Source organism: Euleptes europaea, chromosome 20, assembly GCF_029931775.1.
Source record: "Euleptes europaea isolate rEulEur1 chromosome 20, rEulEur1.hap1, whole genome shotgun sequence".
Classification (NCBI taxonomy): Eukaryota; Metazoa; Chordata; class Lepidosauria; order Squamata; family Sphaerodactylidae; genus Euleptes; species Euleptes europaea.
The window spans coordinates 19960386-19974716 of NC_079331.1; the positions used below are offsets into that span (position 1 = coordinate 19960386).

The 14331-nt window shown below is 49.4% G+C and overlaps 1 protein-coding gene across 1 annotated transcript in view; it reads right to left on the minus strand.

Annotated features, from left to right (window-relative positions):
* ST8SIA2 (ST8 alpha-N-acetyl-neuraminide alpha-2,8-sialyltransferase 2) overlaps window positions 1–14331 on the minus strand; it is a 35204-nt gene that overhangs the window by 2937 nt on the left and 17936 nt on the right. Inside the window, exons 2-5 of the mRNA XM_056866108.1 lie at window positions 12035–12097; window positions 8792–8920; window positions 6350–6607; window positions 2684–2977 (exon numbers count right to left, since the gene is read on the minus strand). Coding sequence (XP_056722086.1) covers window positions 2684–2977; window positions 6350–6607; window positions 8792–8920; window positions 12035–12097 — 744 coding nt within the window. The remainder of the gene's footprint in view (window positions 1–2683; window positions 2978–6349; window positions 6608–8791; window positions 8921–12034; window positions 12098–14331) is intronic.

The window sequence follows — 14331 nt, forward strand, 5'->3', positions numbered from 1 at the left end:
ATAATGTCCAATTGCCAAAGTGGCCATTTTCTCCAGGGGAACTGATCTCTGTCTCCTGGACAGCAGAAGATCTCCAGCTCCCATCTGGAGGTTGATAACCCTACCCACCATCATCACCCTCCAGGAAGCAAAGTTAGTTGCACAAGACAGGATTTCTATATTGAGTTTTGGGGTCCCCAGAACCAACTTAAGTTGGCAAAAGGCAGCATAAATAGTTCATTTAAGCCTTATAGAGCAGAAAGGTTTTGTTTTTTTTGCTCACCTGTTTTGCTCAGAAAGGACGGAAGGACGGAAGGACGGAAGGACGGAAGGACGGAAGGACGAAAGAAAGAAAGAAAGAAAGAAAGAAAGAAAGAAAGAAAGAAAGAAAACTTCAGGTGGCCAGGCCATGCAGCTAGCTAGCTTCAGGTGGCCAGGCCATGCAACCAGAGATGAGCAGAGGGCTGGTTCGTTTTAAAGGCACGTGTTGCTGCAATGAATGAGATCGAAAGAGAGGGGGCCAAGAGAGTCAACAGCTGGTGCTGAGCTGAGCTTAATTCAATTACAGCTGCAAGCCAGGGAGAATTTCTCACAGTCAGCCACAAAGTCAACTGGCTGACTGGCCATATGGCTCACTTGGCGTATCACTGTTCTCCCAGAGGGGACAGTCAGGACTATAACTGATGGTTAATTAATGAGCATCAAATGAGTGGCTCCTTCGCAACGCCTGTGGTCAGAGGAATCCAAAATTGACCACGACGACCTTGCCTGGTGTGAAGCTTAAGATCAGGAAAAGCGTCCGCTTGTTAGGCAGTTTCAAAGGCAGGAGAGGCCTGTCTGACAAAGACAGGTCCTCTGGATGCCAGACTGAATTAGGTATGCCGGCCTCCAGGTGGCACCTGGGGATCCCCCGGAGTTGCAGCTCATCTCCAGATAGGGTTGCCAACCAACAGGTTGCCAACCAACAGCTGAAGATCTCCTGCTATTACAACTGATCTCCAGCTGATAGAGATCAGCTCACCTGGAGAAAATGGCTGCTTTGGCAATTGGACTCTATGGCATTGAAGCCCCTCCCCAAACCTTGCCCTCCTCAGGCTCCGCCCCCAAAACCTCCCGCCGGTAACAAAGAGGGACCTGGCAGCCCTATCTCCAGACGACCGAGATCAGAAAACGGATGCTTTGGAGGGTGGACTCTACAGCATCATGCTCCACTGAGGTCCCTGTCCTCCCCAAGTTCCATCCCCAGGTTTTCTCAACCTTTTAAGGAGACTCAAGTCGGCTTACGGTTGCCTTCCTCTCCCTGAGAGCTCTTCACTCTACTAATAATAATCTACAGGTGATTCCTGACCCAAAGCACATGCGGCTGTCCCCAGAGAGAGCCAGGGCTTTTTTGGCCCTGGCCCTGGCCTGGTAGAATAGTCTCCCCAGTAACATCAGGGCCCTGCAGGACCTAAAAGAGTTCTGCAGGGCCTGTAAAACAGAGATATTCTGCCAGGCCTACGAGGGCAGCCGCTAGCTATTCTAAGTTATTCATCGTACTGGCCTCCCCATCCTTTCCCCCCACTTGTTATCTGTGGGGGGAGATTCTGCTGTCCGGTCTACGGCAGTTACTACCATTTTACTGCTATTTTAGTGCTCTCTTGTTTGTTATGTTTGTGGTGTTTTAATTAGTGATTTTAGTGTATTATGGTTTTGTTGGTTTTAAAGGTTGTAACCCGCCCTAAGCCCGGTTGGACTGGGAACGAGGGTGGGCTATAAATGCAAATATAAATGAATAAATAAAACAGACACCTTGAACACATGAACACACGAAGCTGCCTTATACTGAATCAGACCCTTGGTCCATCACAGTCAGTATTGTCTACTCAGACCGGCAGCTGCTCTCCAGGGTCTCAGGTAGAGGTCTTTCACATCACCTAGTCCCTTTAACCAGGAATGGAACTTGGGACCTTCTGCATGCCAAGCAGATGCTCTACCACTGAGCCACAGCCCCTCCCCCAAGCCCCTCCTGGCACAGATTCCTTGTCAGGTAGGTGGGGCTGAGAAGCTTAAGCTTCATGAGTTTCATAGTAGATCCACCACTGTCCAGCAGGGTTTTTCTCATGTTCTTAATAAAATGAGGTTTGCCTGTACTAGAAGAAAAAAAAACTGGCAACCCTAACCAGTCCCTACTGGAATTCTTACCCTTTGGCTTGGCATCTGCGCCAGGACATTCCCTAAGCTTTAATATAGGCAAGTATACCATGCAACACAGGAAAAGTATAGAGGATGGTGCCAAATTGTTTTCTGTTGCCTCAGAAGGTCGGACCAGAACCAACGGGTTGAAATGAAATCAAAAGAGTTCCTGTCTAGACATTAGGAAGAATTTTCTAACAGTTCGAGTGGTTCCTCAGTGGAACAGGCTTCCTCGGGATGCGGTAAGCTCTCCTTCCCTGGAGGGTTTTAAGCAGAGGCTAGAAGGCCATCTGTCAGCAAGACTGATTCGATGACCTTAGGTAGATGATGAGAGGGAGGGCATCTTGTCCATCTTCTGGGCATGGAATAGGGGTCACTGGGGGTGTGGGGGGGAGGTAGTTGTGAATTTCCTACATTGTGCAGGGGGTTGGACTAGATGACCCTGGTGGTACCTTACAACTCTATGATTCTATGCGTAACAAAGGGATAGCTGATTATGGGCGGTGAAATCCACACCAGAGTCACTCACCCTCGGACAGCGTGCAAGAGGCGCAAAGAGGGGTAGGCCGTGCGGACGTTGATGTGATGCTTGAGGATCAGCTCATTGACCCACTCCACACGCTCCTTGCCCCCTTTCGCCATGAACGCTGGGATCCAGAGGATGCTGCCGTTGAGGCTGCTCAAGCGCTGGAGCAGCTTCTCCCGCCAGGTGTCATTCGCCAGGTCCTCGAAGGCCCGTTGGATAACGGAAGGGTTCATGGTCACCAGGTCTGTCTTTGTCCCAACATCCTGGGTGTACTCTTGCACGGGAGCCAGGTTGCATCTGGGAGGGGAAATGACAGATAGCACCAGTTCAGAAAGGGGACTAGCTCAGAGGTAGAACACTTGTTTTGCTTGCAGAAGGTTCCGGGTTCAATCCTAAATCACCTCCAGTTAAAGGATCTGGCAGCACGGGATGTGAAAGACCTCTGCTGAAGACCCTGGAGAGCTGCCTTTGATGGGCCAAGGGTCTGATTCATAGGGTTGCCAGGTCCCTCTTCGCCACTGGTGGGAGGTTTTTGGGGCAGAGCCTGAGAAGGGCGGGGTTTGGGAGAGGTGGGTCTTCAATGCCATTGAGTCCAATTGCCAAAATGACCATTTCCTCCAGGGGAACTGATCTCTATCGGCTGGAGATCAGTTGTCATAGCAAGAGATCTCCAGCTAGTTCCTGGAGGTTGGAAACCCTACTGATTCAGTATAAGGCAGCTTCATGTGTTCATGCGTGCGGCTTGCCTAACCTACAACGTTCCTGTGGAGCAGTTGTACAGAATTAAGGTAAGGCAAATGGCATGGGGGGGGGATATGTTACCTGCCCCTCCAGTTTGCTGTGATAACAGTCCAAGTTGGTGTCCTATCTACCTGTTATTTTTTTCTAAAAATGTTTGGGAGTTCTATGCACAGGTCTGTTGGTTCTGGCCTTCCTACCTTGCCTAATTTTCGGCTGAACATCAGGAAGAACTCTCTGACAGTTTGAGCGGTTCCTCAGTGGAACGGGCTTCCTCGGGAAGTGGTGGGCTCTCCTCCTTTGGAGGTTTTTCAGCAGAGGCTAGATGGCCATCTGACAGCAAGGCTGATTCTGTGAACTTAGGCAGATCATGAGAGGCAGGAAGGGTCAGTGCTTGGCTCTCGTGGCCCTTTCTTACATGCCCAGGGGAATGCCGATCATCACTTTGGGGTAAGGAAGGAATTACCTCCAGCCCAGATTGGTCAGGGATTCTGGAAGGTTTCCCCCATCTTCTGGGCATGGAGTAGGTAGGGGTCATTGGGGGTGGCGGTGGAAGGTAGTTGTGAATTTCCTGCATTGTTCAGGGGGTTGGACTAGATGATCCTGGTGATCCCTTTCATCTCTATGATTCTAGTGAGTTATCTGGGCCTGCAAGGGAGATATCAGAGACCCAGGCTGACGATGCAGCCAGTTGTGCAACATTTTCTTCGGGTGAACTGATCCCTGTTGTCTGAAGATCAGTTGCAATTCCAGGGGATCTCCAGGCCCTACATGGATGTTCGAAACCCAAAGCCTCTCTCTAGCACATGGCTAAAGATAAAGTACTTTTAAAAACTCCCACCCCACTTTTCTCTATCTTTAAGGTGTCTCAAAGCAGCTTACAATCTCTTCCCTTCCTCTCTCCACAACAGACACTTTGTGAGGTAGGTGAGGCTGAGAGAGTTCAGAAAGAACTGTTACTAGCCCAAGGTCACCCAGCATGGTTGGCCATTCTCTGCTTAGTGACCCTGGACTTCCTTGGTGGTCTCCTGTTGAAGGGCTAAGCAGGGCTTGCAATCACCTTTTCTTCACCTTCACAATAGATGCCTTGTGAGGCAGGTGGAACTGAGAAAGTTCAGAGAGAACTGTTACTAGCCGAAGGTCACCCAGCATGCTGCATCTGGAGGAGTGGGGAATCAAACCCGGATCTCCAGATTAGTCTGCTGCTCTTACCCACTATGCCACGCTGGTTCTCAAGGGATATAAGGTGACTGGTGTATGGTTAGGGTTGCTAACCTTCAGGTACTAGCTGGAGATCTTACGCTGTTACAACTGATCTCCAGCCGATAGAGATCAGTTACCCTGGAGAAAATGGCTGCTTTGGCAACTGGCCTCTATGGCATTGAAGTCCCTCCCCTCCCCAAAACCCGCCCTCCTCAGGCTCCCCCCAAAAAACCTCCCGCTGGTGGCAAAGAGGGACCTGGCGACCCTATATATGGTCTCCTGTTTCGAGGATGGAACATCTAAGGCATGAGAGGAAAGGGAGAGGTTTTGTGCGTCTGCCTGCTTCTTTCTTTCCGTGCCACCTCTCCCAAGTTCTCTGGGGCACATCCAAGTGAGCTCCCTTTCTGCCAATTGTTGGGTCGGTTCAAATACCCTTCCTTTGTTGCTGGGTCATTCAGCTCCAACACACTGCTGCCCAGACAATAAAGCTCTCTGTGCGATGGATCAGCATGGACTGAATTAAAAAGAGGGGAGAGGGAGCCCCATCCACTCCCACCAATTAACGTGGGCTCAGTCAACTGGGAAGTTCTCTTGCCCATGCCCCTTGGAAAATAATTCATGTCAATAGGGCTCGCATAGGAAAATGTGCTGCTGGACTGAGCCATGTTGTGCACTGAAGGAGGTCCAAAGGAATCCTTCTTCCCCAAGGGATTTTAACCCATGCTGCACTCGCCGCTCACCAAGATGCCGCTAACCCCTTCTTCTCCAGAGAGAACAGAAACATGCTTCCTTGGCTTTGCATGCCAATTAGCTTGCGCAGCCACAGCAGTTTAGGGGGAGAACTCAGGCAGACCCATAGAATCATTAGGGTTGCCAGCTCCAGGTTGGGAAATTCCTGGAGATTTTTCGGGGGTGGAGCCTGGGGAGGGTGGGGTTTGGGGAGGGAAGGGACTTCAATGCCATAGAGTCCAATTGCCAAAGCAACAATTTTCTCCAGGTGGGGATAGGGGGTAGGGTTGCCAGCTCCACGTTGGGAAATTCCTGGAGTTTTGGGGATGGAGCCTGGCGGACAGGGACCTCAGTGAGGGAAGGCAAGTGTACGCCGGTTTGAGACTCCTTAAAGGTAGAGAAAATTGGGCTATAACAACCAACTGTTCTTCTTTTTCTTCCTCCTTCTTCTCCCCCCTCCCCCCCCCAGCCAGGTCAGGCTAAGAGCGGTTTAGTAAGATTTATTTCTTTGCTCTCCGGTGACATCATTTTATCAAGTTTGCACTAGTAAACATTAAAGGAAAACTGAAGATGCCAAAAGAAAAATCCAACCAAGTTTACAAAAAAATAAATAAAAGAAATCTACATTGAGCCAGAGTGGTGCAGTGGTTAAGAGCAGTGGTTTGGAGCGGTGGAGTCTGATATGGAGAACTGGGTTTGATTCCCCACTCCTCCACATGAGCAGCGGAGGCTAATCTGGTGAACTGGATTTGTTTCCGCACTCCTCCACATGAAGCCTGCTGGGTGACCTTGGGCTAGTCACAGCTCTCTCAGCCCCACCTACCTCACAGGGTGTCTGTTGTTGGGAGGGGAAGGGAAGGTGATTGTAAGCCGGTTTGATTCTGCCTTGAGTGGTAGAGAAAGTCGGCATATAAAAACCAACTCTTCTTCTTCGTTGAATTTCTGACGCAAGATTGAACAAGGCCTCAATCTGAGCTCAGTTTCCTTCCAGCTAGTTACCTTATCACAAAGTTATGAGCATCGATTTCCTCCCCACAGGCACTGTTCAGGAGAATGCCGGAGTTGCCCACAATTGCACAGGTCCGAAAGTGCTTGCCCTTCAGGGGTGAGGTTCTGGGCAGGAGCGCGTAGAGGTTTTGGGAAACGTTCATGGTGCTGTCCCTGTCAAAGACATAGTGGATGATATCGCCGGGCTTCAGGGTCCCTTTGAGCACCGAAATGTCTTTCTCAGCATCCAGGAACTTCAAGATGTGCTTCCTGCCAACGGAAAACATAGACACGTGCTCTAGTGAATGAGGCCCTCTGACTAGGGTTGCCAACTCCAGGTTGAGAAATACCTGGAGATTTTGGGGGTGGAACCTGAGGTGAGCGAGGTTTAGAGAGGGGAGGGACTAATGCCATAGAATCCAATTGGCAAAGCGGCCATTTTCTCCAGGGGAACTGATCTCTGTCACCTGGAGATGAGTTGTAATAGTGGGAGATTTCTAGTCACCACCTGGAAGTTTGCAACCCTACCTCTGTTTCCCTCAGTGGAAGAAGTAGTAGAAGAAGAAGAGTTTGTTTTTATACCCTGATTTTCTCCACCTCTAAGGAGACTGAAACTGGTTTACAAGTGCCTTCCCTTCCTCTCCCCACAACAGACATCTTGAAAGGTAGGTGGGGCTGAGAGACTTCAGAGAGAACTGTGACTCGCCCAAGATCACCCAGCAGGCTTCATGTGTAGGAGTGGGGAAACCAACCCGGTTCTCAGGATTAGAGTCCACTGCTCTTCACCATTACTCCAGCTTTGAATCCCCACTCTGCCATGGAAGCTCAGTGGATGACCTTCTAAGGTTGACAGCCAGGAGCATCTGGGGGGCAGAGACTCGATAAATACTGGTGCATGACACTGTGACATCACTTCCAGGTGAGTACTTGGAACTGACTTCATGGTGTCAGTGACGCGCAAGGAATTCCCCAGTTCTATGTGGCTCTAGGATTTTCCCCAAACTCTAAGGTTTTATCATAGAGTTTGGGGGAGTTTTATCATAGAGTTTGGGGGTAAAACCATAGAGTTTGGGGAAGCCTTAGAGTACCATGCTGATATGATGATGTCACTTCTGGCTTTGCACCAGAAGTGACATGGCAGCATCAGAGCAACACCTATTCCCCCGCCATTTTACCCCCATATCTCTACTGAGCAGTGCAGCCAATTAGATGGCTGGTCTCCTGCCTTAGTGTGGCTTTCCCTCACAGAGTTGTTATTGTGTGGATCGTGTGGAGGAGAGAAGAATATGCCACTTTAAGTCCCTTCTGGGGAGAAGAACGGGGTATAAATAAAAGTATAGGACAATTTAACACAGGTTGAGTAGCCCTTATCCGGACACCCGATACCCGGACTGACCCAAAAACTAGACTTTTTGAGCCGGCATGCAGGCATTACTCACAGGACCTCAGTAGCATGCCAGTTTGCTTTCTGATGGTTCAATGTAGAAGAAGAGTTGGTTTTTATATGCCAACTTTCTCTGCCATTTAAGTAAGAATCAGATGGGAGAACTGTGACTGGCCCAAGGTCACCCAGCTGGCTTCACAAATATGAGTGGGGAAACCAACCTGGTTCACCAGATCAGAGCCCACCGCTCCAAACCACCGCTCTTAACCACTCTCTCTCCAGCGTGGTGTAGTGGTACACAAAATTATCAAAAATATTGTTTAAAATTATATCCAGGCTTTGCATGCAAAGTGTATATAAAACATAAATGAATTTCGAGTTTACACTTGGGTCCCATCCCAAAGATATCTCGTTATGTATGTGCCAATATTCTGAAATACACATCCGAAATACAGTCCCAAGCAGTTCGGATAAGGGATACTCAACCTGTAGTTTGAAAACTGGCCTGGCAAGGGAGGAGGGTGTGGCTGTGGCTCAGTGGTAGAGCATCTGCTTGGCATGCAGAAGGTCCCAAGTTCAATCCCTGGCATCTCCAGTTAAAGGGACCAGGCAAGTAGGTGATGTGAAAGACCTCTACCTGAGACCCTGGAGAGCCGTTGCCGGTCTGAGTAGACAGTACTGACTTTGATGGACCAAGGGTGTCTGATTCAGTATAAGGCAGCTTCATGTGTTCAATACTGGTTGCCACAGCCTGGGTCTAAGATGCCATACTATGGGGGGCCCTCGGCTAAGCTTACATCCGGATCCCAGTGCCCTCCAGGTTTAGCTGCCAATCTGGAACTTTCCCGATAAGGTATAGGGCTAGTCTATCTCGGACCTTTTCCGATTCTTTATTTCTTTATGTTCTAGTTCTTCATAAATCCAATGGACACGCTGCCGACGAGCTCGGAATTCATTTTCTGAAGGATCATTTACGGATATCGAGCCAAACTCTGCAGGGGGGCCTAAGGTTTTATTGCTTTCTGGACTACTTTTGGAGACGCTCCTCTCTCTAGGCAATTACCCAGTACCTGATCTTCAAAGAGAGAGTCTGGTTGTGTTTCCATTTGGACAGGCCCAGCCGAACGGGGTGCTTAAGGCTTTCATTACTTCTGTCAACAGCAGCCGGAGATGAGGAGCCATTTATTCCCACTTCAGCTCTGGAGAGGGAAAGAGAGAGACAGCGGATTTCTCAGAGTCATTCCTGACAGCATTAGTGATTGCTCCGCTCTGCCAGCCGGTCGGCTGTCTCTTCCAGAGGAGTAAGCTTGCTGCTGTTACCCAAATTAAAGGATAACCCAGGCTCAAGACCGACATGTTTTTAACTAGTTTCCCCAAGCCAGCTGTCATTCCCCGCACTCAGATAGCAACTGCTGGAAACTAATTCCCCAAGCGCCCTGGAAGCCAGATTTGGATCAGGGCTTTCCCCTTCCCCCTGTGTCAATTTCTAACCCAGAATGGCCCCAGGGAGGAGGAGGTGGAGGAGGAGGAGAAGAAGAAGAGCTGGTTTTTATATGCTGACTTTCTCTAACTGTTTAAGGAGAATCAAACCGGCTTACAATCACCTTCCCTTCCCCTCCCCATAACAGACACCTTGTGAGGTGGGTGGGGCTGAGAGAGTTCTGAGAGAACCGGGACTAGCCCAAGGTCACCCAGCTGGCTTCATGTGGAGGAGCGGGGAAAACAACCCAGTTCACCGGATTAGAGTCCGCCGCTCATGTGGAGGAGTGCGGAATCGAACCCGGTTCTCCAGATTAGAGTCCACTGCTCTTAACCACTATACCACGCTGGCTGCATGTTAAGTTTGCCAACTCCAGGTCGAGATCTTCCTGGAGATTTAGGGGGGGGTAGAATCTGGGGAGGCCAGGGTTTGAGGAAGGGAGGGACCTCAACAGGGTACACTGTCATACAATCTATCTTCCAAAGTGGCCATTTTCTCCAGTGAAACTGTTTTCTGTTGGCTGGATATCTATTGTAATCCCAGGAGGTCTCCAGGCCCCACCTGGAGGCAGGGTTGCCAAGTGCCAGGTGGTGGCGGGCAAACCCCACCAATCCACCTGGCTGCCCGCTGACCAGCTGAGGGTCGGCGGGCAATCTGTGCAGGCAGGGACAGGTCACTTCCGGTTCACATCTGGAAATGCTGCACTGCAAAGGGCCGGTTTCCACTCAAACTCCCAGGTAAAGGCCTGTTTCGGTGCAGCACTTCCGGGTGTAAAACGCATCACAAGGGGCCATTTGAGTGAGAAAAGGGCCCTTGTGGTGCGTTTTACACACGGAAGTGCTGCATCGCGACAGGCCTTTACCACTCAAACTGGGAGTTTCAGTGGAAACCGGCCCTTTGCAATGCAGCACTTCTGGGAGCGCCCGACCAGCCCCCCACCTCCACTCCAAAAACCTCCTGCCGAAGAAGAAGAGGGACCTGGTTAGCCTACCTGGAGGTTGGCAGCCCTAGTGCACATTCAGTAAGGAAAATAGTTCCCCGCAGCTGCTACATGACTGTGGGGAATGACAGACCCAACCCAACTCATTAGAAAACACCACATCTAGCTGGAGCCCAAGCTGCCTGGGTCACAGATGTGTGTTCGTTGTGCAATTTGTGAGCCAAGAAATGGTGACTTGCGCAGGTTAGAAGAAGAAAAAGAAGACCCCTCTTGGGAGATAACTACTCAAGTAGCCAAGTTTTGTCTTTGGCCCTGTGGGATTCATAAATGGCTGACCGAAAATCTCACCCCATAGATGATTTTTCCTCCCCCTCTACAAACCATCTTTCCTGGAATCATCAACATATTTTACTATTTTAACTTTTAGTTTTTATTCAGAGCTGATCTTGTATCAAAATAAATATTTGATTTGAGAAGAAGAAGGAGTTGGTTTTTATATGCCGACTTTCTCTACCACTTAAGGCTTACAATCACCTTCACTTCCTCTCCCCACAACAGACACCCTGTGAGGGAGGTGAGGCTGAGAGAGCTCTAGAGAACTGTGACTAGTCCACGGTCACCCAGCTGGCTTCATGTGGAGGAGTGGGGAAACCAACCAGGTTCACCAGATTAGCCTCTACCACTCATGTGGAGGAGTGGGGAATCAAACCGGGTTCTCCAGATCAGAGTCCACCGCTCCAAACACCCGCTCTTAACCACTACACCACGCTGACTCTCTTAATGAGCCACCTCAGGCTAGCTTCTACAGACAAAACCAGGTGACTGGTCCGCATGGCCTTGGAGGCAGCAGAGTCAATTCACACATTCAGCTGCTATTCACAAAATACTGCACTGTGTGTCTCTGAAGTGTACTATTGAAACCCAGATAGGTGAAGGCAAATATTACACACACTCACTTTGGCAATTGTAGGAACATTTGGGAGTGGGCATGCTTTAGAAGCCAGTGAAGTCCACCTCTTGTGTTTGGGGGTGTCTCTGTGTGTCACTATTCTGGGCATGCCTCCTCATAAGATGGAGCCAAGCTCAGAACACTGACTCATCCAGAGATACAGAAGGCAGCCTCTTTTGAGGGTGGACAGCCCCTCGGCATTTCTGTATTACACTTGACTTAGAGAGGGAAAGAATTGCCCTCCCCTGTGGAAGCTGATTGGAAGGGGGCAAGGTCAGAACACTGACTCATGCAGAGATACAGAAGGCAGCCTCTTTTGAGGGTGGACAGTCCTTCTGCATTTCTGTATTACACTTGACTTAGAGAGGGGACAGGATTGCCCTCCCCTGTGGAGGTTGATTGGAAGGAGCCAGGCCAGAACAGTTACTCATGCAGAGATACAAAAGGCAGCCTCTTTTGAGGGTGGACAGCCCCTCGGCATTTCTGTATTACACTTGACTTAGAGAGGGGACAGAATTACCCTCCCCTGTGGAGGCTGATTGGAAGGGGGCATGGCCAGAACAGTTACGCATGCAGAGACACATGAGGCAGCCTCCTCTGAGGACAGGTTCTTTGGGCTCCTATAATCCTTCAATTATTTAATTTCTTTGTTTCTCACAACACACTATGGTGCACAGTAAGTAACGCAGACATTTTCATTCTGTCGTCCTTGCTGTTGCCGCGAGGTACACCTTGTCTGTCACTGGCAAATGATGATCACTGCCGAGATAGGAGAAGGAGGAGGAAAGATGATTAAGAAAATCCCAAGCAGAGGTGGAAAGAAACAGATCTGTGAGCTAAGTGGAAAGAGCACCACCCTACAAAGAGAGAGGCAGAGAGAGTGAAGCGGATTAATAGCCGCCTTAAAGCCAAAAACAAATGAACACAAAATCTAATTTACAAACCTATTAGATTTGCTATGTAAGCTGTTTACCGCTGATCTGATTGCCCCTCTGCCTCCAGAATTCCTATAAGACAAAGGAAATGCATTATTTATCATCCTGGTGCCTCTTTGCGATGCCGTGCTCAACAGTCAAGGCAATCCGCTCCCAGCTGCGGACTGCAGAACTTCGTCCTGAAACGCCTGCCGCTGCAGCGTTCCCCCTTCCAGGGTCTGCCGGTCGTGCGTTTGGGGACAATTCTCTTTTCTCCTACCCTTTTACGAACCCCCATTTCTAGGCAGTCCTATCTCCTTTTCTTCTACCCTTCAAAGCATTAGTTAAACCTCTCTGATGACAGCAAATGTAATCAATAGGCTTCTCAATGGCCCACTTTTCACGGACGATTTTGATGCTCTCTTGCAAAAAAAAAGTGATTTAAATTTATTTTTCATGGGCACGATTTAAATTTATTTTTTCATATCCCAGTCAATCCAGAAGTAGTTTTGGTTTTTCATGGGAACAAAGAATGCAGTATTCTACAACGGTGTGGTCTGTCCCCTTCTGAAAAGCTCATGGTTTATGCCCGCCCCCAACTCCGCCCCAACTCCGCCCAGCGGATTACCTTGTGAAGTTCACCTCTGTGGACACGGCCCCAGGGCAAAAAAAAGCACCAGTCCCTCTGGTTTCCTTATATAACTTTTCTATTTACCATGCTCCCCATTCCCCCCGCCATACTTGGCCACGCCCCCCATTCCCAGACTTTGACAGACAGTCATCATTGTGCCCCCCCCCCCGTAGAGCTCCGGCCATCCATTGCCAGGAACATCCATCCAGATAGAGAAGGGAGACCCAGAGCAGACTGGCTGCCCCTCTTCAGAAGGGTGATGGGAGTTTTGCCTTGGATTTGCCACTCTCAGGATGCCCCCACAACACACACACACAGGATCGCACCAGCAGGGAAAGCATGCGTAGGATGGAAAACAATGGAGGGGGTGCCACAAACAGGGAGGGGAAGCCAGGCACTCCCTGCCCCAACCTTGGCGCCGGGCAGCGGGACCTCCTGGCAGCTGGGCCGTGGCTGTTTCCCCCCGGAAGACCCAAAGCAGACCGGCTGCCCCTCTTCAGAAGGGTGATGGGAGGGAGCTTTGCTTTGGATTTTCCGCTCTCAGGATGCACATTTTCCCCATCCGAATTTTCAAAACTCAACAATAAGCCCCCAAAGCAGAGTTTTAAGAATTTGGATGGGGAAATGTACATCTAAAGAGTGGCAAACCCAAGGCAAAACCTTCCATACATAAATGGCCAAACACTCTCCCTCCCCTTCACAGCATGCCGATCTGTCCTGCCTTGGAGGGAGGCTGTCCCCCAGGCTTAAAACTCTCCCAGCCAATTGCCGTTCACAGGGGAGGAGAAATTAGCCGACATGGGCGGGGACAATTGGTCCGAACCCAGGAACATTTTTCATGAAGCCAAAAACGGCGTAGCAACTACAAAGAACGGACCAACACAGGTTTGAGAAGACGCGGAGTTGACGCGATTTTTCTGCTAAAATTTGAAGCGTTCATGAAAAATTAAAAATTTGCAGCGGGCAAAACAAAAGTGAAACCGCGCCAAACCTCCGTGAGAAAAATGACCAATGTGACAATGGTTACCCTAGACCAATATCGAGCAAACACTGATTGAGCGTACCAAGTCTATTAAGCCACAAGCTGGTTTTAAGGATCGTGACCACTACCCAAACCGTGCTGGGAACTATTGCTCCACTCTGAGGGCCTTGAAAATGTGGTTGGAAATCAGCAATCTCTTGAGAGATCAGATAGATTTCAGTCCAGTAGAACCTCAGAAATCAACAAGATTTTCAGGTCTAAGCTTTGCAATAAACTGTTGAGGTGAGCCTCCTTTTAATTTAAACCAGAACAAAGAGGTGGTGTCTCTCTGTGCTAAGATTTAAATGAACAGTAGCAGTGGAGGACTCCACCCCAAAACCTTTGAGTACCACAGTCTGTAGCTTCAAGGGACTTTTAACTAGGCGCTTAACCCCTTCCTCCTTTACATTCCAGCTTGGAGCCTCTCTTTTGAGAGGGAGGGAGGTTGTGGAAGACGAGATCCTTTCAATTTTCCTACTTTCTGTTTGTAAAGTTCACAGGATCTGTGAGCCAATACTCCATGTTCTGTTAAATCATACTGGATTCAAACCTACAGTGTCATCTTGAAAAAGAAAAAAACAACAATAAAGAGAAATGGAACAAAATGCTTCAAAAAAGGGGGAGGGGGTCCTAAGCTTTTGAGAGAGCCAGCATGGCAAAGTGGTTAAGAGCAAC